At 36.4% G+C, this 22,268-nt stretch overlaps 1 protein-coding gene across 4 annotated transcripts in view; it reads right to left on the reverse strand.

The window, feature by feature from the left end:
- Positions 1-10,159: 10,159 nt before the first annotated feature.
- Positions 10,160-22,268, reverse strand: part of CUNH1orf116 (chromosome unknown C1orf116 homolog) — a 29,076-nt gene continuing 16,967 nt past the window's right edge. For 3 of the 4 annotated variants that reach the window (XM_088153106.1, XM_007431450.4, XM_025168699.2), the window contains exons 2-4: positions 15,165-15,319; positions 13,309-13,483; positions 10,160-12,473 (exon numbers count right to left, since the gene is read on the reverse strand). In XM_088153106.1, the coding sequence (XP_088009232.1) occupies positions 11,035-12,473; positions 13,309-13,483; positions 15,165-15,278 (1,728 nt within the window). In that variant the 5' untranslated portion in view covers positions 15,279-15,319 and the 3' untranslated portion in view covers positions 10,160-11,034. Of the gene's footprint in view, positions 12,474-13,308; positions 13,512-13,589; positions 13,958-15,164; positions 15,320-22,268 lie in introns of those variants that run through there. The other variant, XM_025168700.2, reaches the window with a different exon arrangement.

The following is a 22,268-nucleotide window of genomic DNA, read 5'->3' on the forward strand; positions in this document are numbered from 1 at the left end:
TTACTTATTTCCTGTCATTGCCCCAAAGGTCATCTCTAAGCTAGCCCTTGCCTCTATTATAAAAAATATATCTTATATTAAAATAAGCTTCAAGCCATTAACATTTTTCCTCTCACAATCTATTTACAGTAGCCATTCCTTTTTAAGTGTTATTTTTTAAAGCTACCTAATAAACAGATTCTGTGGAGAATAGCCCCTCTGTCTTGATTTCGCTCACCATCAATTTAGTCTGAACAGATTTGGCAGCATATAAATTTAATAAATTACATATGTAACACAAACACATACACATTCATACACACAAGTGGTTTAACAAGTCATTATCCAAAATCCTTGAGCCTGTTTCTTCAAAATCATTAGTAAACTTTGTAAATCATGGCTGGAATCAATATAAGACAATAGGCCCTTGACTGGCCTGGATCCATGGCCAATCTTTTCTCTCCCTGAATTAATCTGAAGCACAGATCTTGACCAAAGATAGGCATCCAGAAAGGAAAACCAGATATGTAACTAACCACCTTTTATCCCTTTCATCCCATGGCTACCCACCCTACTGCTTTTTCATAGTACAAACTATAGTTTTCATGGCCATGTATGGGAGGAAAAAAAGTTACTTACTTATGAGTAGAGTCTGCCCCAACTCTTGGAGTGATTCCCAGTTATATCTGTTACATTTTGGTGTATGCTGTAATGTTCTTTTCACTTTTCACTGATCATTGAATTGCTTGATTAGCCTTAGCCTTTAATCTCCTTGATTTACTGACTTTGCAGTAGCTTGTTCTTCTTCTTTAGCTTACATTAGTATATAATAGGGATGGAGAACCTGTGGGTCTCAAGATGGTTTTGAGGTACAGCATCCATTACCACTGATCATGTCAGATGGAAAGTTGGTAATTATAGTTCAGTAGCATGTAGAGAGCCAGAGTTTCCCTTCTACATATATACACAGGAACTGATTCCAAAGGACAATCAAGGTTCAGTTTGTTGCATTGCACATACATACTTAGAAAGTAATCCTGAAATCTTGATTTGCATTTTTTAAATGAATAAAATATGAACTAAATTTAATATCTATGCCCTGCAGGGAATATCTGATGCACCACCAGGATTAAACAGCTTGAAACTTGCATCATCTATATATGGGTGATTTTGCTAGTTTTATCACCTTACCCAACACATACTGGCATCTCACTGCTTAGGGCAGTGAAATATATGGATCCGAAGATAGATCTTTTTTCAGGTATACATCCTATCCCCCTCCCTCCCATTCTTGGGAGGCTCAGATCCCCTTTCTTTTTATCTGATCTTTGTTGTATGTCAATGTCCTGTGCAGGTGAGGACAACTGTTGTGCAAAGGGAATGGATAAGAAAAAAATGTGAGTCCACTGCTGATAGAAGTACTCAGAGTGCCAGTGGTACCGCAAATAAGAAAGACAGTAATAGCATATCAGCAACTGTTCAACCATGTTACTTGGCCTAACTTCATTTGGCTATATGCTGTAGCTTCCATACTGAATTTGAGTCATGTTCTTTTTGTCAGGTAGGGAATTATTTTTTTAATGTACAATGGCACTTCAGGGGAACAATCTCTACCACATATTTGCCACCAGGCAAGTACAAAATATTTCATATGAGGAAAGATCCTGGCCACTCAAGGTACCATAAACGCTACCCTGATACGGACATTAAAAAATGTGATTTTCATTTTGGTATTTCTCATTTGTTTTACTCTTCCTCCAATAGTACACAGAGTTGTATATAGGAAAAGAAAGTACCAAGTCATTCAATAAAACAATCAATAGTAAAACAAGACAATAAATATAACACATATATACAGTTGTCAAACAATTAAAATAACATTAATCTGTAGCACTTGTTACTCTGTATGCAAATGCCTGGATGAACAAGGATGACTTCAGTTCTCATTTAAAGTTTCACGTGTGCTTATTTCTTCCAGGAAAGAGAACATAGTTGGGGTATCAACTATGAGAAGACCTTACTCCTAGTCACCGTACTGTGAGCCATATCCACAGGTGAGACTATAAGAAGGACCTCCGCAGCTGTTCTTACCACCTTCTAACACTGAAAATCCTAATGTTAAAGAGGCATTGACATGACTGCTGAGCATGGTGGTAGCAGGAATAGCAGGAGGCAGGGCTATTCATGCAGTCTCCTTCCCTCATGCTTTCTCAGATTATATAACAATTGTCAGAATTACTTGCATAATAATTATCTGAATTAGTTTGACCTCCTCCCAAACAAGTGTACAGGCCAATGCTGGATCTGCAAGCTGCAATCTTACTCACTGAAATGTGATAATTGTAGTCTTCAGAAGAAAAGACTGAGAGGAAAATTCTAATAGTAAGAGTAGTTGGACAGTGGAACCAAGTACCCAGGGAAGGGGTAGACTTCCCTTTATTGGATGTGTCTAAGCAGGGCTTGACAATCTTTTAATTTGGATTCCTGCACTGAACAGGAGGGCTGGATTAGATAGCCTAAATAGTTCCTTCCAATTCTATAATTCTACTTGGTTTCTCCTCACATCACATTCAAAGCTACTATTTGATAGCAACTTTTGGAGGCTTTTCAGCGCTACATCTAAAAGATTTTAGATATTACATGCAGCTTCAGGGCCTCAGATTTCAAGCAGGTACCTTCCCAGCATAATTAAAGATGACAGGGATGGAAACTGTCATGCAAAGCAGGTATTTTCTATATTCAAGTTTATTCTTTGTTTGATTGATATCCACCTTTCCACTCAAGAGAGTATTCAAATACTAAAATTAATTAACAACTAAAAACTTGGCCAAAACAAGTGTCTTTACACATTTTCTAAACATGCAGAGAATGGAGCCAAATGCAAATCAAGGGATTGCAATGTATAACCTGAGTATAGCCCAGCATGTGTTCTCTCATGTGTCTGATAGATTGACCTCTTTAAAAAGGTATCTCCTACAGTTCTTAATTGCCAGACAAATTCATAATGGCAGAGGCCATTATGAATTATTATATCAATTATAAAAAAATATTAATTTTTATGGTCTTGTATTTGCCTTATGTACCTATGATACTGAGTTATCCACAACTATTTTAGAGAGTGACTGAAGTAATGAGTGGAAACCTTATAAAATGGACAAAGCAAATATTTTTCATAAAGACAATGCACAGCAGTTGTGAATTAAAAAAAAAAGAAAAGTAAAGTCTCCACGGGAGTCTGATAAATACAAAGACTGGGAAAGAGATGTCTAGATAAATGGAAATGGTGCCAAATGGAATGATAACAACCAGAAATTGTCTTAGATTGCTATGAGAAACTGATGCTACCTGGAATGGGCCAGGGAACATTGCAAAGAAGATAGCAGGGTTCTTGTAGCAAAGATTAGTCTAAAACAAAGTTCCTTTCACATCTTCACTAGGTTCCTGGAAATCCGCTAACCAACTCATGGACCAGAAGACAAGAGAGGGAGACAGTGAACAAGCTGGAGTACAGTGGTGCTTTTCAAGGCTAGAAGTTCTTTTGCTGTGGGTCAGCTCCCAAATATGGAGGTCTTATCTTACAAGATAGATAAGACCTCCATATTTGGGAGCTGACCCACAGCAAAAGAAACCACCTAGATATAGCTGAACAACAGCATGGTTCCCCATCTCCTTTTTCTTCAAAAAACACCTTTTTGAAGTTTTTTGTAAACTTCTTACTCTTTTCTTTCCCACTTCAATTTCCTTTTCCCATTCTCCACTTCCATTCAATTGTTCCTCCCCTTTCCTTCCTTTCTCTTCCTCATATCCCACTTCTATCCTTTAAAATAAATGTTGTGTTGAAGATAAAATCAATTAAATAAAAGTGTATATCTCTTCCGTAGGTACATGTCATGGTACCACACTGTCAGACTCTAAAGCCAGATATAAGGCTTTAAAAGTTAATATCAGTATATTAAACTGTGTCCTGTAAGCAATTGGCAACAGTACAGAATTTTCAGTGCAAACATCACCTTTACCAGTTAATACTTTCTTCCACAGTCTGATTAAAAGAACTAAAAGAGTTACTGAGCTGATATTAACAGGTTTATGCTAGATTAAATCCTAAATGCCGGAATATATAAATGCAGTGCATTGATAGCAACCAAAGTCATATTTCTCCTTTTCATGCACGTGCGCGCGCACACACACACACATACACACACAGACAGATCCCCCCCCCCACAACAAACCTAAAAGACAGGATTAGGTTGAGAACAAGTTATTGCAAGGCAAACCTCTTGGCTGAGCATGGATTTAAAGCTGGCTTAAATTTGACATTAATGAAATAACAGCTCTAAGGATGTAAGAAGTCTGAAGTATAAATCACTGTGCAGCCATTCAACTCACTGATCAGCATTCCTAAAGGTGTTGCAAGATTAAAACTCTGAATTCAGCAAAGGGAGGGTTGCATATTAGAAAATGGAACACACCTAAACACTTTATCTTATCGCACTGTTTGAAACCTAGGAAGTAGTTAGACTAAGATTTCATGGAAAGTCCAGTCACTGATAAAACAATCCTCCACTGGATAATTATAGCTGCCTGGAAACAAATGCAATAGTAATTTTCATCACGTCACTGTTATTTCCAAAAACCAAAGAGGTACCTAATCAAGCATAGATAGATTTATTTTCTGCATAATTCTCCTGTCCCAGCCTAACACCCTCACATCACAAGCATGGAGAATTCAGAAATTAAAATCAGAGAATCTCTAGATAAGGGTTCTTGTGGATTCTCTCCACCCATATAAACAGGTCCCTGTAGGCCAGGCTTGTGGGGTAACATACCACACGTGCTTCAGGTTAAGACTCTACACAACCCAACCTTACTTCATGAAGTATGTTGGAGGATGCATTCCTTCTGACAAGCAAAGGTAGCTCAAGTTGCAAATTACGCCAGCTCATTTCAAAAGTATTATTTCATCAGATGGGAGTAACTTCCCCAACAGCCCATGTCCTACACACATTATTCTGACACAGGCAGGCTTTAGATTTAGCCTCAGATGAATTATGGTGTGCTCAATACCATTTGAATCACAAGAGGGATGGCAGTTAGGAAAAAAAAAGTGATGTTGAACAAGTAAGAAAAAAAAGCATAGATCAGAAATAGTTTATTTTCAATTAGAACACATTGTCTTGTTTCAATTATATCATATGTCCAGGTGTGATTAAAGGAGGAACATATGAAAGATGACGTTGCACATTCAGATACGGGGCATACTAGACATTCATTTTATGGATAACAACTACATCAGGCTTTAGGGCTTCCATAAATGAAGGAAGCCATTGAGCAGCTACCAAAATATCTTTCTCCCCACAGGATCCACTAGCCCTGCTCCTTCTTCAGGATTCTTTGCTTGTTCATCTGGTGTTTGGAGCATGGGATTATGAGGAGACCAAGCATGTCAAACTCTCAAGTTAAGCTGCTTCCATCTTGGTTCATCCTTGGAACCTTCTCAAAATAATGACAGTTTGATTCTGATGGGTGAATTAAGTGCACTATGGCCTGTGAAATAATGACATTCATTATAATTAATGGGATTGTAATATATTTTATTTATTTGATTTACATCCTATCTTTCTACTCCATTGTGTACTCAAGGCAGCTAATAAACATTAAAATGTAAAATAAAGGTTTTAAAGGCCTAAAATTAATACTAATATTAACACTTAAAAGCCTGGCAAAAGAAAAGAACCTCTTTGGTTTTTGTGAAGGTGACACTGAAGACAGCTGAGCTCCATATGCCAGATAAAGGAGTAGGAGCTCCTAAAAAAAGGCTTATCATGCATTAATGATCACATAGGCTTGTAAGAGGAAAGATATCCCTCAGATAGATGCATTCTAAATAGTTCAGTTTTTACAGTTAACAGCAACATCATAAATTATGTTTGATAAACAATTGTGAACCAGTGTAGCTCTTTCAGTATAAGCATTGTATCTTGCAGAAAGATATAACCTTAACTGCTGTTATTGTATCATCCTCAGCTTCTGGACAATCCAGGAATGGTTTTCTAAGGATTGTTTGACAAATGGTATAAATTTGTTTATGAAAGCAAAACTTGTCTTCAAGTAGGTAGTTATCATTGTTAGTCATGGGTTGCATAAGCCTCCATACGTAACCATGTATTTTAACATCAGTGGAAATTTTAGTCATAACTTCATTAAATCTCACTTATTTTGGAGACCCTGCACAGCCCATTCAGGTCAAAGTAGGAGCTTCATACATTCCCCCCTGCCCCTTCCATTACTTTGACGATGTAATTACATCAGTTTAACTATTTCCTGAAACATCTTGTGTCACATCAAAACAATAATGGTAAAGATTTAATCATCATTTTTCAGTCTTCCTCTGTTGCTTGTTAGCAGAGAAGCAGCATTTGTCCCATCCTCCATTCTTTCCCTTTTAAGTTTCATGCTCTTTCCTTTGCTCCAATGACTTAATTCATGAAGGATGACTAGACATGCAGTTCCTTTTTGGCCTTGGTCTTGCTTGTGTTCTACCCTGCCTGGAGAAGGTTACAAGTCCCATATCTTCTCCTATTTTAGCACTGCACAAATGAGCCAAGAAAACTACACCAATGTGAAGTCATCAGAAGTGAACTGTGACTTGAAGAAACCTTTACTTTTTTCTTCTTTTTCTTTTACTGACGGATGAAAAACTAGGATCAGAACCTTTACATGTCCTGTTTCCATCTCTTGTTCCAAGTAATTATTAGAGGTCTGCGATAAACCGAGCTTTTATGAGATTTTAGCTTCCCTTATAAATTCAGCTGGCGAAGTGCAAGAGGACAGTGGTAGATAGAACTGAACTGTGGATTAAAGTTAATAATGTTGAAAATAGTAATATCCAAATGGTGTTATTTCCAATGTTTTTTATTTAAAGCACTGCATTACTGATGCAAGAAAAGGTTAGTGAATTGCCACATTTAGATAGAGAAATCAAAATCTTTTTTATTTACACAAAATAAAAAATTGAAATATGATATTAATCATATATTTAAGATTAATATGAGACTCAAAATCTGTGAGTTGGATGTTTTGATTCAGAACTGTTTAGATCCAGTATGTCTTTTAATTACATTTGTGTGGTATCACATCATACCTAAGCCAAGAACAAGTTGCCATGTTAAAGAAAACCCCTGTACTAGAAAGTCACATGTCTGGGCCTGTCACAATCCAGACTTCAGAATAAGGTGGCTGCATCTACTTGCAAAGCTGATCCATTATTTTTTATCTACTTTTCTGCATAGTAAAGACAAAAATGTGACGTTCACGTAGAAATGATTCAAATAAAAACCTTGCTTGTGTTTTGTACACAAAGATTATCTACATCTGAATTGGTCGTTTTGATTAATAAAAGAGTGAAAGAAAAGTTTAATTTAAACTAATGCTTACCCCACCCAACCCATTATAGAGATCTGCATGAGAATTCCACTCATATATCACTTGTTGAGTCAGGAACTCTTGAAAATAAGCATCCAAGCCTAGATGTGGTTAATCAAGGCTACATGGGTGTTCCCCACAAAAGCAGTCTCTCACAAATTTAAATAATAGGAATGAACATTATTTAGAACATGAAGGAAGGCAAAATTCTCTACAACTACTTTCTGTAATTCTTTAATCCAGAGACATAGAAGCCTATTTACAGCTTGAAATGATACTATGGCTAGAAACAGCTAGCACTGGATATAGCATTTATTTGTTTACACTTCTTCCTTTATTGAAATTTTATCACAAAGGAGTACCCCATTTGGAAGCTACATGGTTCAGTTTTAAGTTATATTATTTTACATTGCAAAAAGTCCTAGGAGGTACAAGTAGGAAAGCTTTCATCTGAAATTCCAGAGAGTTCCTACAAATTAGCACATGTATGGAGTTGGATGAACCAAAGGCTTCACTTGGTGTAGAGGAGATTCCTATATTGCTTACAGTCTATAGATTATTTTCCAATTCAGTTAAATCTTCCAGACTTCAATGCAACAGATTTTGCATGCAACTAAGCAAATTAACTTATGATTTGTCATGTCTGTAATGATGTCATTATATGAATGATGTGATTGTTTCAATGAAGTATTCTTCCATTTACTGTATTTTGGGAATAATGCAAACCTCTCCTCCAAATTAGTCCATTGATATGAGTTTTCACCATAGCAATTTTGTACTCTAACTATTGAAAAATATCTTACAATTTCCTCTGCCATTTATTTACATTTATTACATTTGCAGTAGGGATCTTCATCAAAAGCATTTAATAACATTGCATTGCTGGAAGGGCAGAAAAATCTACTTTCCTTTGGGACACTATAAATCTAATAGTACTAATTTAAATGATGTAATTGTCAGCTAACTTATTCACTGTTCCTTCAAGGGAATGTGGCCATCTACGTACATAATTGGGGAGGGGGAATTACTGGAAAAAATGTAATAGGCATTAACTTCATGGCCATATCCCAAGCAATCAATAACTTTTCTAAGGTAGAGCAATGAATTATTTTAATGGACTATTAAAAGAAGCCTACATGCAAGAAGTAAGTAAGCAAATTCAGCTGCAATTGGATTGTGTTGTCAGTTACCTATTAGGAACCATATCCTAAGTTTCATTTGAAATCGGTTTTACTCTCTTTAAGGTTAAAAATTATTAGGCATTAGTACACTATTTGTATTTGCTTTTCCATAGGAAAATACCAGAATGTAATAGAAAAAAAAAAACTAAAACCCATTAACTGACATCTGTTAAATTAGTCTTCTAGGCTCACGCAAGCAAGCAATTCAGTCTATTTGTGCTGAGTCTAAGCATCCTAATGGGTACTAAACTGTTAATTGAGACACATGGCTAATGAAGTTCTTCTCCCTTGAAGTTCTACTAAAAATTGTCTCTAATCTAGACTCAAGTATCAATTGTAAACAATTTTACTCACATTTTTTTCTAACCGATTTAGAAAAGTGGGCTTTGAACATAAACCAGCCATTTCACTTTTGACAGATATCAATCTGGACCCAGATTAACTCATATATAAATTCATGAGAAAAAACAGGCCTCTTATATTTATAGTTTTTTTAAAATTTGTATATCTATCTATCTATCTATCTATCTATCTATCTATCTATCTATCTATCTATCTATCTATCCAAGTCCTTGTACAACTCATGGTATGTATGTTTACTTAGACATTGAGTGGTCTCTCAACTCCTAAATCAGAAATACATTTGTAGTCATAAATTTGACCCAAAACCTCATGCAGAATAGGACAATTTGGGGGTGATTGTAGCTTATTTGAGGTGTGACAGAGGTATCAAACTCACTATGTCTTGATTGAAAATCCTCCATGGAGCTCAGTATATTAGAAAGGTACTGTGCCAAAAGGTGAGATTTTTAAAAATCATGCATATAACAAAGATATACTTCATTTCTATGTATTGTCAAAATAAATTTTTAAATGTTTAGAAATTCAGAAAAATCACCAATTTTTAAAAGAAAGATTTGAGTTAGACATACTGCAGACTTATGGTTTTGCTCTTAATCTTTGCTTTTGGGACAGATTGCCATCCAAACAATGCTACACCAAATTCTTAGATTTCAGAATTGTGGTGTTGGTGTTGCTCTTGAATGATGTAGTCATCAATTTGCACTAGGATTTTTTTTTTTTTTTAAAAAGCTTCCTTTCTTTAGACAGCGTGTAGATCATTATTAGGGCCATCTATGAATTGGCTAAAAACACTGAACACAGGATCAGATCCTTCTTACGATATAGATAGCATAATAGCTACAGGTTGCCTCACAGCGTGGCTTCTAGAAAGGCTAGAAAGTAAAAAAATGAAAGCTGGAATGCTGGGGATTGTAGCTCCTGAAAGGGGAGGGGTGCTGAACCTTTGCTGCCCCACCTCTTCCCCTCCTGCTGTCAATGCCCATGTCCAGAATTCTATGCAAGGCTTTGGGGCACAAACTTCCATAGCAGCTGAATGAAAGAAAAATTCAGCAATTCTGTTGTAGGATACCTAATATTTAATCTCAGTGTTTTAACATAACTGCCACCACTTTCATAGGAAAGGGAAGGACTGAATCACAAAGCTTTATACTACTGAGATGTTTGTAGCTTATACCCTCTGACATATTTGTATTTCATTCTTGCAAGAAGATACTTTTACTAACCAGATAGAAGCCCAACCTTTTTCCATATAAAAGTTTATTACTCAGTCTTCTGAATGCATGCACACATACTTTCCATTCTAAACAACAGCATGATTTTAAATTGGAATACAGCAATAATTGATTCACATAAAATAGGTGCAGAAAACTAAAGAGGATCAAATCAACTTTACTTCTAGCATCTATATTTTATCAATTGCTCATTCAGAATTTGAAGCCACATTATAGAGGAATGGTCAAATTCTTCATTTTTCACATTTATATCCAATGAATAATTGGTTCATTTATTAAACAGACACTGTATGATCTACATATACCAGCCATACTGGTTTCGCTGGTTTCAATGTATGCACAAGGTTATATTAGGTACAGTTATTTAAAAAGGAACCAATATACTATTATTGCAACTCAGTATTGACTAGAGATTTCTAGCCATACCGCTATTGTCATGATACAAGTCTGTACAATATTTCAAAAGTTCATGGCTTGCCCCATGCAATTACACTAAAATTTTAGATTGCCCCTTCTGACCAAACATATTTACCACATATAGTCATATATTTACATATTACAACAGTCATATCTTTGCACATATATACACAAATCATCCTATATAGGTGGGATGGAGGATTTCTTAGCTGATGGAAAGTGTACTGTATGGTAAATGGCAGAATTAATTGAAGCAAACTTTTGACCATGATGCTAATCCACCCATCAATAACCATGCTCACATGTTAGACAAAATCTTGACAGACATAATGTAAGCTTCAATTTTTCCATTTGGATGAAGAAGAGAGAAGAATAAGCAAGCAAGTATATTAACCAAAACTGAACATACAGTTTTTGCATTAAGCCAGCTATTATTCAGTTTATTCCTTCAACAGACCAAGCTTTTTTAAAGCTTCCCTTCTGTGCTCTTCTGTGGTCCCTTTAGGGGTGATTTGTACACTAACACATGGTGGCCTAGGAAGCTTGGAGGGATGCTGAAGTGGATAAGATCTTCGCTCATAATTTTTGTCCAGCTCAACATTATGTAGTTTGTTTTCCTTCAAATCAACAAAGTCTTTCCCTGTGCCAAGAGAAGCTGGGCGCATCCGGTTATTCCTGAGAAAACTTGGAGTGATCTTGTTGAGAAAAGATATTTTGTTGTTCTTAAACTGCTGTCCCTCCTTTCCAGAAGAGATGCAACTACTCAGACCCACACCTGATCGTTCCAATGTGTTAGATTTGAAATTTGCCTGTTTGACACTTGGGATGCTGATCTCAGTTGGTTGGACGTCTTTGCCATCAATTTGGTTAGATTGCTGGACAGATTTCTTATTAAGAGTGATGTCATTCATGTTTAAATTCTCCGTACTGCCAGTGCAGGAAGTCTCTCTTGGTTTTGAGTAAACAGAAGTTTTGATCACTTGGTCATCTGGATTTTTCTCATTATCCAAAGGGAGTCCCAATTTCTCAAGAGCCTCCCTCCTTGCCCTCCCTTGTTCTTTTTGGAGGGCATATGTTTTCTCCATAGAAAAGTCACCAGTTGCAGCTCTAGGCCTCCCACTGGATGGCAATGATACTTTTATCTTATGGGTTGGATCTACATTGAGTGACACAACATTACTTTTACTGGTTTTGAGGATAATGTTTGGGGGCAATTTTCTGGGCTTTGGGGCAGTAGGAGGGCCTTGCTTGAAACTGGAATCTAATTGAGATTCTTCCAGTATATGTTTATGATCAGTTTCTTGATGACTAATAATTTGTTCAGAACTTTTCTTGTTACATTTAGGAGAGACAGATTTCAAATATGATTCCTTTCCAGTTGCTGTCTCCATCATCTCTGGTGAGAGTTCTTGCTGGACAGCTCTTGCCTCATATTCTTCTGTTACACCTTGGTTCCTCTTAAATTCATAATGAGATGTTGCCCCACTTTCAGCATGTATTGGTTCATATCCTATTATGATATGGCTCTGCCTCTGGTCTTGGAATGGTTCAGGGGGTGGAATTACTACTGATTCCAACTCAGAGACCCTTCCCTGAGTAGTTATCTCAGGCAGCTCATTTGGTATATTCAATGTTCCCTGCTTAGAAGACCCCCATGAAGTTGAATGTAATTGAGGAAGAGTTTTTAGATCATCAGCATTAGTCTCTGCTGCTTCAGCAACAAAAATCTTGGAAGCCTGGACAGTATTTTTTGCATTGATATTTTTTGGAAGGCTGTGGTGGCCTGGACTTAAGATGACAGCAGGTATTGAACCAGAGAGAGATGTGTTGTCTTTTGGATCAATTCGTTTATTTTTTTCAAGATATTCAGGATCCAGTTCTGAAACAGTGAAAAAATAGGGATGGGAGAAAGAGAAGATAATAAGTAATATATCTTATTTTTTAAGCAAGGAAAAAAGAGATACCCAAACAAGAGGAAGGAAAGTGGTCAGCAGAGGAAATGTAAGCTAAGGAGGAACAGAACCAAATATTTATTCTGATATTGCACAGTCATTACATTAATTTGATAATCTTTGGTTGAAATAATAAAACATGAATAAGAGATGAGTGAGCTTGAACACAATCTCCAAGAGTTTGAACTTTTCCTCCAAGAGATATAGCTGAGAGAAACTATACAAATGCTGGTTTTCTAGAGTAAATTCAAGTACTTATATTGTTCAGTCATAGAATACCACCTTTTATGCAGGAAGATATGTTCAAAGTACAATTGTATGTGGATGTGTGTGTGTGTGTGTGTGTGTGTATAGAAAAACTAGAGTGTAACCTGCCTTATTTTGATTATGTGAATTTTGACTAAAGATATCTGTTTCTTGTAACTTAATTCCTTACATGTCAAATCAACATATAATTTCACTTCAAAGCATTATATTTGTAAGTTATCAAACCTAAAGACATTACTTAGGACCATCTGTAGTACACTAGAACCTTTTCAGGTACTTTGGATGGCAGACTAACAATATCAACTGTTTTGTGATATTATTCATACTTACACTGAGAATTTATATTTAGTTTTATAATATAGAAGGCACGCTTATACAAACAGGAAACTAAATCTGTGTCTTGTTTCCTCAAAACTGCTTACACTGAGCCAAGAATAACTGTTCAGCTGAAGTATTCCCATTGCAAATCACTTACAGAACAATTCACAAACTTACCTTTGGGGATATCTCTTGTAGGCCATGTCCTTGGAAGTTTGGAAGGTTCAACAGCTTCTGTCTCATCAGTAGAAAGTCCACTGTCTGCTTCAGTGTCTAAAGAATGTAATGTTTCTTCAAGAAACATAAGACATTCTTTTTCTTCCACTGATAGATAATCATAGCCACTGCCACTCTTCAAGACAAAAAACAACAAAAAACTCCTGACCAAAGGAGTCATAAAAGCTTGCTATTAAGAACAATGATTTCATCTCCATTTCTTGTCTTCCATTCAAACTTACCTATGCAATTCCTGGGAAACATTATCCAAACTTTGTAACCAAGGTAAATAAAACCTCTAACCTTTTATCAAAACAGAACATTCATTCATTCATTCATTCATTCATTCATTCATTCATTTTCTGCAACCACCATTGCTGAAAATATTTCAGTTAGACAAACTACAAATAGATTGAAACAAAATGATTGGCTTCTGGGGAAGATGGCTGACTGAAGACGGTTCCGCAAAAAAGTGGAGCCAAAGCTTGCAGACATTTTTATGGAGCTGGATAGCAGATCAGTTCCTTTGATTCTCTCTGGATAAAAGAGAGAGACATGAGCTTGCCCAAGCTGTGTTTCCTTATGGTAGTTCCTCTTCCTCACGAAGAGACTGCAAGACAGTGAACTTTGCTGAGATGGGGGAATTTGCCATAATTGCTCCAGCCGCAAACAGAGTCTTTCAAAGGACACTAAGTTCATGCACTTCCCTTGCTAACTATTTTCAGAAATTGCTTACTAACTGCTTCAATGAAGTTAGACAACTTCAAAGGGACAAGGCTGCATATACCCAGTGTGTGAGTACCTTCAAACCTTAATACAAGAAAAATGAAGATTTATTTTTATAACTTTTAAGAATTTAAAATAAACAGCAAAAAGCAAGACAAGATTCTGGCTACAGAAAATTTTAAAAAGATTAAGAGCTCAGAAAACAATTTACTTTTGAATATTAAGACTTTGAAATTATTTTTAAAGAATAAATGTATGTTTGTGGGAAATAAATTATCATGGTGTTTAGAGATATCTTTGAGGAACTCCACTGAGGACTGCGATGTCTAACATATCTATCCTTTCAAATACATCCTTTAGGGAGTCCAATGCATCCTAAATACAATTTTTCCATGAATCATCTTTAATCTTAGATCTGTAGATACCATTTTAACATTTTTAAAGACATGAATCCATTGATGGGGCATTATTGGTGATTCCAGTTCTTAGTCCATGTTTAAAATACTCAAGAAATATCCACTTTAAAAATATTATTGACCTTTTGATAGATATATGTTATAGGTTAATATTTCATAACATACATCACAGCTAGTCTTTGCTTAACAACTGTTCATTTAGCGACTGTTCGAAGTTAAGACAGTGCTAAAAAATGCTACTTATGACTGGTGCCCAAAGTTATGGCCATTGCAGCACCCCTGCAGTCACATGATCATGATCTGGGCACTTGGCAACTAGCTTGCACTTATCACGGTTGCAGTGTCCCAGAGTCACACGATTGCCATTTGCGACCTTCCCAGCTGGCTTCTGGTAAGCAAAATCAATGGGGAACCACATGATTCACTTAATGACTGTGGTGATTCACTTAATGACTGCCACAAAAGAGGTCGTAAAATTGGGTCCTGTCACATGATGATTTGCTTAACAACTGCATCGCTTACCAATCTAAATTCTGGTCCCAATTGCGGTTGTTAAGTGAGGACTACCTGTAGTGATATTTTTACTATACTTTCTAAGTTGCCCACTGTCATTAAAGGAATAGGTAGCACACAAATTTTCAAAATAAAAAAATATATAAATCAATAAAATGTTACCATTTCCAAAGAACTGGAGTTGTTGCTGATCACACTCTCACAGCTGCCTGCACTGTCAACAATTGGTGTGGGATCTGGCTCAGCTATCCCTACCCATAAATCCTTTTTAGGCATATCAAGTTAGATAAGAGAGCAATCCATATGATTCAAGAGCTCTGGAATAGAAAGAAAACAAAATCATAAATTTTCTACAATTTCAAAACATATTCAGGACAAGGTTAAGAAATATTTAAATGCTTTATTTTTTACAACAATTTTGATTTTTGGATAACTTTTTTTCAAGAATACTTACTGAATATATTTATGTAATGCCTGTTTTTTTTTTCTTGCAGCCACTCATGACTATATATACAACAGTGCCCAAATTCACACCACTGAAATTCTCTGAAATTATGGGTATCTTCACTTCATCATGATTATATAATTAATTATCACTTCCTTAACTTGAAAGCACTTACTCCTACATTGTGTTGAAGGTGATTATGCACCATAAAATTAGTGTCCACTCTTAGCAACCACACAGATAGACCTTCTCCAGGATGATCTATCCCTAACCTGGTCCTTCATGTTTTCCAATCACCGCTGTAATCAAATCCACCCACTTTTCTGCTAGTCATCTTCTTCACTTTCCTTCCACCTTTCCCAAAATTATAGATTTCTCAAGAGAGCTAGGCCTTCACATTATGTGTTCAAAATATGACAATTTGAGCTCTGTCATTTGTGCCTCAAGTGAAAACTCTGAATTGATTTGTTCTCTGATCCATTTGATTGTTTTCTTGCCTATCTGTGGTATTCTTAGAAGTCATCCAACAACAAAGTACAAAGACATTAATACTCTTTCTATCCAGCTTCTTCAAAGCCCAACTTTTGCTTCCATAGAGCATCACAGGGAAAACCATGGCTTGTACGATTCTGATATTTCTAGGTCACAGCATCTGAACATCTTTCCAAAGCTTCACTGCTATCAAGTGCTAGTCTGGAGTGTATTTCTTGATTTTTAGTTCCTTTACTGTTGATAATCAATCCTAAAAGGCAGAAGTTATCCACCACCTCAATATCTCCATTCTCAAATGTTGAAGATATTTGCAAAATAACCTAAGCATTATTTTTTACAATGGTGCTATTAGATGTAATACTGCCCTGTGAAGTCAGATATGAAGGTTAGAAAGCAGCAGTATGATAACATGCACCCAATAATTGTAAGCCTATTTCTTTGATAAAAGCAGTTTATCAGATATATTACATATTTCCTCACAGGTACATTTTTAAGCATTTCATTCTCTGAGTTTGAACACCACTCTACAAAATGACATATAAATGTATGGCAACTCCATTCTTGTCATTGCTAAATTATAAGTCACCTGGAGAAATTGAGACATCATCAAATCATAGAAGGCAGTAGCTTACTCTTTCATGCACTCTACTCTGGCTCTTTTTTCTCCAACATATTCTCTGATTCTAGCAATATTTGGAAATACCATATTAAAGTTTATTATATCTCCCTGGTGCAGTTTCAGTGTCTGGGAATGGTTTCAGTTCAGAAACAAGTCAGGCACAGAAGACATAATTTCCTTTGGACTGTTGAGGAAGATCCACATGAAACTGCCTCACCAGAAATCTTTGAAGCAAGTTTTACTTTTTAACATACTACTGGATATAATCAGAATCTGCATCTGCAACAGCTACAAAGAGAGAGAGGGGGAGATTTTAGTAGTCTCTGTCAAAACAGAAGATCTAGTCATTCAAAAGCCATCAACCAGGACCAATATTCCAAACTATCCATTAGCTGTTCCAAACCTGGTGCTCTGAAAATTGTAAACCATTTCCCAAAATTTCCAACAGGCATGACCAGTTCCTTATCTTTTTATGAACAGTTAGCCATGCTTCCTGAGAATTATGTCCAAAGAGTACCAGGTTAATGAATACTGCTATAGACTCTGACCCAATTTAGTTGCTGTAAAGATAAAGTTTCCAAGGAGAGCTCAACCATGGGGACTTCATGAGCATGCCTATGCAGTTTTCTTGGAAAAACCATGGAAGCAATTCTTCCAAGCTATTTCATGATTTCCAAGTCCAGCTTACAGCCCTGGTATTTGCTGGTGGTCTCCCAACCAAGTAATAACCAGATTTGACTCTGCTTAGCCTCTGAGTCCAGGGTCAGTCAGGTGCTGCCACCTGCTAAGGCTTAATCAGTACAGTGAAAATCTTTAATTATTTTTTACTTCTCCAAGACAACTGAATGGGAAAAATGTATAAGAGAAGCACATTTTATTTTGCTTTGTGAAGACAATGTGTTTTTCCCCACATAAAACCATAGGCAAGGAACACAAGAGTGGCCTCTCAAAAGACTTTCTTGCTTTATTAAATAATAGTTTTAATACCTATTAGCTAACAATACTGAAGAAATGAAGATTAGCATTAAATAATTCAAAGTTGTCAGCAGTCATAGGTAATGTATCTATTTACTTAGGGTAGAGGCCAGGGTGTGTGTTTACCTGGCACATACCTGACATTCCTTAGAGAATGGAGAATGCCTTAAAGAGACAGGGACAGACACAATGCAATCACTTTTAACAACAGAAACCTTTTAAACTGGGGTCATTAGATAGCTCCATCCTCCTACTGTGAATAGCATGTAATTTTTCTTGGAGGAAAGAGGTGTCATCTCAAGCACTACTATGACCCTTTCATGTCTCCACTGAATTCTCTAACCTCTTTGCTATTCTGTCCTGCTATTCAAGCACAGAAATCCAGTCTTTGGGCATTCTGACTGCTCTACTTAAAATGTTGCTGGTCTTGTTGAATATGTAGAAATATTCCAAAATGAACAGATTTGAATCTTAACCTAAGAGTCATAATAATGTCAATATCATAATTTTGTTGCCTTAGCTTAAGCAATTAATGGCATTGTAAAGAATAGCTTCTATCTGGGAGCTTTCCTACCACTCCCTTCCGAAGCTTTGTTAAATACATCAGGCCATACTACCTTATGATGGTGTGGTCACAAGCTTTATTACCAGTAAGTCATGTTTATAGCTCCACCCCATGCTTATGTCACATTCTGTAAATTATTCCCACAAGAGATGAGAAGACTACTCTTCTTACATATATAACTAATATTTAACCTCAGCAGTACTGACCTGTATCTAATACAGTGATGTTGGTTCTGCCAGAGGGTGTGTCCATTCAATATACAAAAAGTAACTCAACCATATCATCACTCCAGTGAATTGTCTTACACAGTAAAGAGGAAAGCATTCAGATTACAGGATTTTGGAGGCTATGTGCTGATTCTAGTATTTAATTTTCACATACAGTACAATACAGTAGCAAAACTCTGAGGAAGGCTGAATGGCTCAATCTAGTTGCCATTCTAAATTTCCCATAAGGTCCTAGAAGATGGTAAGCCCGGCACCAGCATGGAAAAATGTATACAAGAGAGCACAGGTTAAGTCCCAATAGAAAACCATGTCAAGGTCTTGGCAGCTATTAAAAGCTGCTAAATACCTGCCAGTCCTGATTTACAAGTGGCTGTCTAGGTCCAGGTTCAACACAGCATCTTTATCAACATTAATCCCAATTCCTGTTGTCATAGACAGACAGCTGTCCAATCAAGTTATTTGTCTTGTGCTACAATATTCAATACTTATAACAGAGAAGTTGGGTAACACACTTTTCCATCAGTGTTGTTCTCTAATGTAGGAAAAAACCAGACACAGATCATTTAGAATTAGAGTTGAGTGCATCAACCTTAACATTAGTTCAGATTGATTTGGAGCCCACCCACCCTCATATTAACTTTAGTTCAGAAATCCAGATCTCTGTGCCTCCTGCCCTGTTGAGTATAATTGGGAATCAACAAATGGCTTTAACTGTGTTTTTGTTTCAGAGAACAGAATGAAATCTCAAGAATTATAGTTACGTAATGTGCCATATTTTTTTTTTAAAAGGTACAGGGTTTTTGTGTTAGGCATCTTCAAAATATGTGGGTGTAGATTTTTTGTTTTGTTTTGTTTTTTAATTCAGTTTAGGCACCGGCCAACTCCAAATCAACTCTGGGTCCCTCACAATATAATAAACAATAAAAACATAATACAGAACAAGATGGGATCCTGTCACTCTGTACAAAAACATAGACAAAAAGGTGCATCCAACTTCCATTTTTCGTTAATAAAAGAACTACCAATAACATTTTTATTTCATGCAGGAATTACAGCTGTTGTACAATTTGGGGACCTCCTCAAAAGGAGATTTATTCCTATCCTATTGGGGTAGGGTAAAATTGTTATGAAAATTACATATGGTACATCCCTAGTTCTAACCATATCAAGGGGAAGAGGCCCAGCATAGGGATTATAATGGGGGGAAAAAACTGTTTAAGGCTGTTGTGTGTTTTTCTGAACTGGCACCAAATCAACAAAGTGCAATAGATAGAAGGTAGAACATCTAATGGTACAAGGATATGAACAAGCAACATTTTTCATATACACACCCAACATTCCACCTTTCAAGCACCCACAGACTCCACCAAACTTTTTAAGTATTTCTGCTTCTGGGAATGATAATTAATAAACATTGAGCCATGCTATACTACATTAGTTCAACATCACTTCCCATAGCATTTTGCTTGGAAACCCATTTAAAACCATTTCCATTTGAAATACCCTGCATTTCAAGATTTTAAACTTCAGTACACTGAAAACTTGAGATATCCATCAATTTTTGTAGATCTGTGCTGTCTCATGATCCTTCTTTGATGATTCAGAATCACAAGTCAAAAAGACCTTTGTAATATTCAGGAGCAAATTTCAATGTTTGCATTTATTTATGGATGATTTATGAACACCTTACATTTACCTTAATGTAATACAAAATGATGACTCTCATAATTGAATATTCTCTATCTTGATCACAGGTGATACACAATAATATCATTAACTAGAAGGAAGGAAGCAGAGATGACTTGGTAGATTTACAAAGACTTTGTGTTAGGAGTTGTTCCAAAATAATACCCTATGCAAAACCCAAGAGATTCTCATCACAAGGGTATAATTACAATGAATTTGATCTGTAAAGCAGTCATCTCATATTTAAAACTCTAAATATATAATGGTAAAGCTCTTGAAATTCATCCTAGGGGACTGTGGGTTTTTTTCCTCTCTAGAATCTTTCCTCAAACTCTCAAGGAGGCATGACAGGAGTCAGGCTGGGTAGCATTGGAGACTGAAAGCTTCCAGCCATCCATCACACTTCTATATGGAACAAACAATTTGACAAGTTACAGAGTTGGCCTAAATGCTTTCCCACTATGTAGTGGGAACAAGTTATTCTGTAATGAGCATGGGGGTGATGACTACTAAGAGCCTCTTTCCACCACGTTAACCAGGCCAGCAAAGAGATCCTCTCTTCGTTATTGTGGCTTAAGCACTTCCTGGCATAGTCCTTGTTTACTTAAGAACGCTTTTGGCCTCCTTTCCTTTATTGTATTTATCAGATATTCAGTTTCAGTGCACAAGTTCAGAAGAACTTTTTAATATATATAGACCAGTATTGCTGCAGGGTCTTGATGCAGAATGCTTTCTTGCACTCCATTAAATTTATGGCAACTGGTTCCTAGAGCTGATTGGAAAGATAGACCTTCTTTATCATTTATTGTAAAAATCTCCTTCTAATGCACATACAACCACAAGTAAGACACAGATAGAGCACCCTAGTGGTGCAGCACCTTCGCAAAGGATGAATGAATACAACAGTATAAAACGAGCTCTAACCTTCCTTTACCAGAGCTTAGTTTAAAAAAAATTTTTTTTTAATAAGATACAGCAGAGAAAGGAAGAAGAAAAGAAGCAACCAAGTATAATTTTCCCCCTGAAATAGCCATGGTGCATGTTTGCACACATACTTGGAACTCAGGATCTTAAATTGGCTTGCCTCATTTTATTTTTCTCTGCAATGGGGTTTGTGTCATTCAGTTGCCAGAATAAAAATATTTGCATCCAAATAATGCTTTTGAATCTGTGGATCACCCAAGTCTGCATTTTTAGTGCCATGCACAGTTGCTGTGGATCCAAACTGCTTTGTGTGCTGGGTTGTTCTGTCTCCCAAAAAGATTTGATTTGCTCCAAATATCAACAACGCTAAACACCTTCTTTCAAAACTGAGTTTTACTGAGAGGTCAAATTCCAATGTCTGAACAAGCTATGCTTAAGAAAAAATTTGGGTTCAAATTCCCTTTTTTAAGAACAGTGAAACTCAAAGGTTAAGGTAGCAGGCTGTAAGGTGTAACAGGCCACACCCTTATTTTCAATGCACTGAACATACTGTGACTATACTTAACTTTAATGGACTCTTAGTGTGACACTATTCCACTGCTTAATTAAATACATGCCACTTCACTGAACTGCTTAAAGTTCCTTAGGATTTTTCAAGAGAAGAAAGGGGAGAGATACCTACTGTAGATTTAGCTGGCTCCTAGTGTGACCCCTTTACTCTGAGTATTTGCTCCTCTCTACCTTATCAGACCCTGAATGGGAGAGATTATTTCTCCAGAAAAAAAAGGGAGGGTGAATGTAATATCGTTCCTTCAGGCTCCCACCCCAACAGGTCCTTACCAGCAGGGTATTTGGAGAGGTCAGACAATTTGCTATCATAGTGCTATAACCAGTTAATAGCATTGCTCTATCCAAACAGAAATATGGCTTAGAAAAGAGTTTGATCGTTTGATTGCAATTTTCTCTAACTTGCACAAGACATGACATTATTACTGTGTGGTGGCAATGTTATGAAAATCAGTTTCACTTGTAAAGGAATTTGAACAGCACAGAACTCTAAGAGTTAACAAAAATAGTTATTTATAACTCTAAAATCAGGTATATTAAATATTAACTAATATCCTTGAATACTTTGTCTCAGATTATCAAACTGTGAACACAGGGCACAGCTCTAATTTTTTTTCTGGGTACATATTTGAGGAAATGAAACTAGGTGTGCCCACACTTAAGATATCAACAATACATACGTGAGCTAATAGAACGAGGGAAGTGTTATCAGTTCTTCTCATGTGACCTTCATACATGGGATAACATTTTTAAATCAGTGAATTGT

The sequence above is a fragment of the Python bivittatus genome, unplaced genomic scaffold (genome assembly GCF_059951505.1).
Source record: "Python bivittatus isolate LINGU-HERP-01145 unplaced genomic scaffold, Pbiv_v1 ctg000700_np1212, whole genome shotgun sequence".
NCBI lineage: Eukaryota > Metazoa > Chordata > Lepidosauria > Squamata > Pythonidae > Python > Python bivittatus.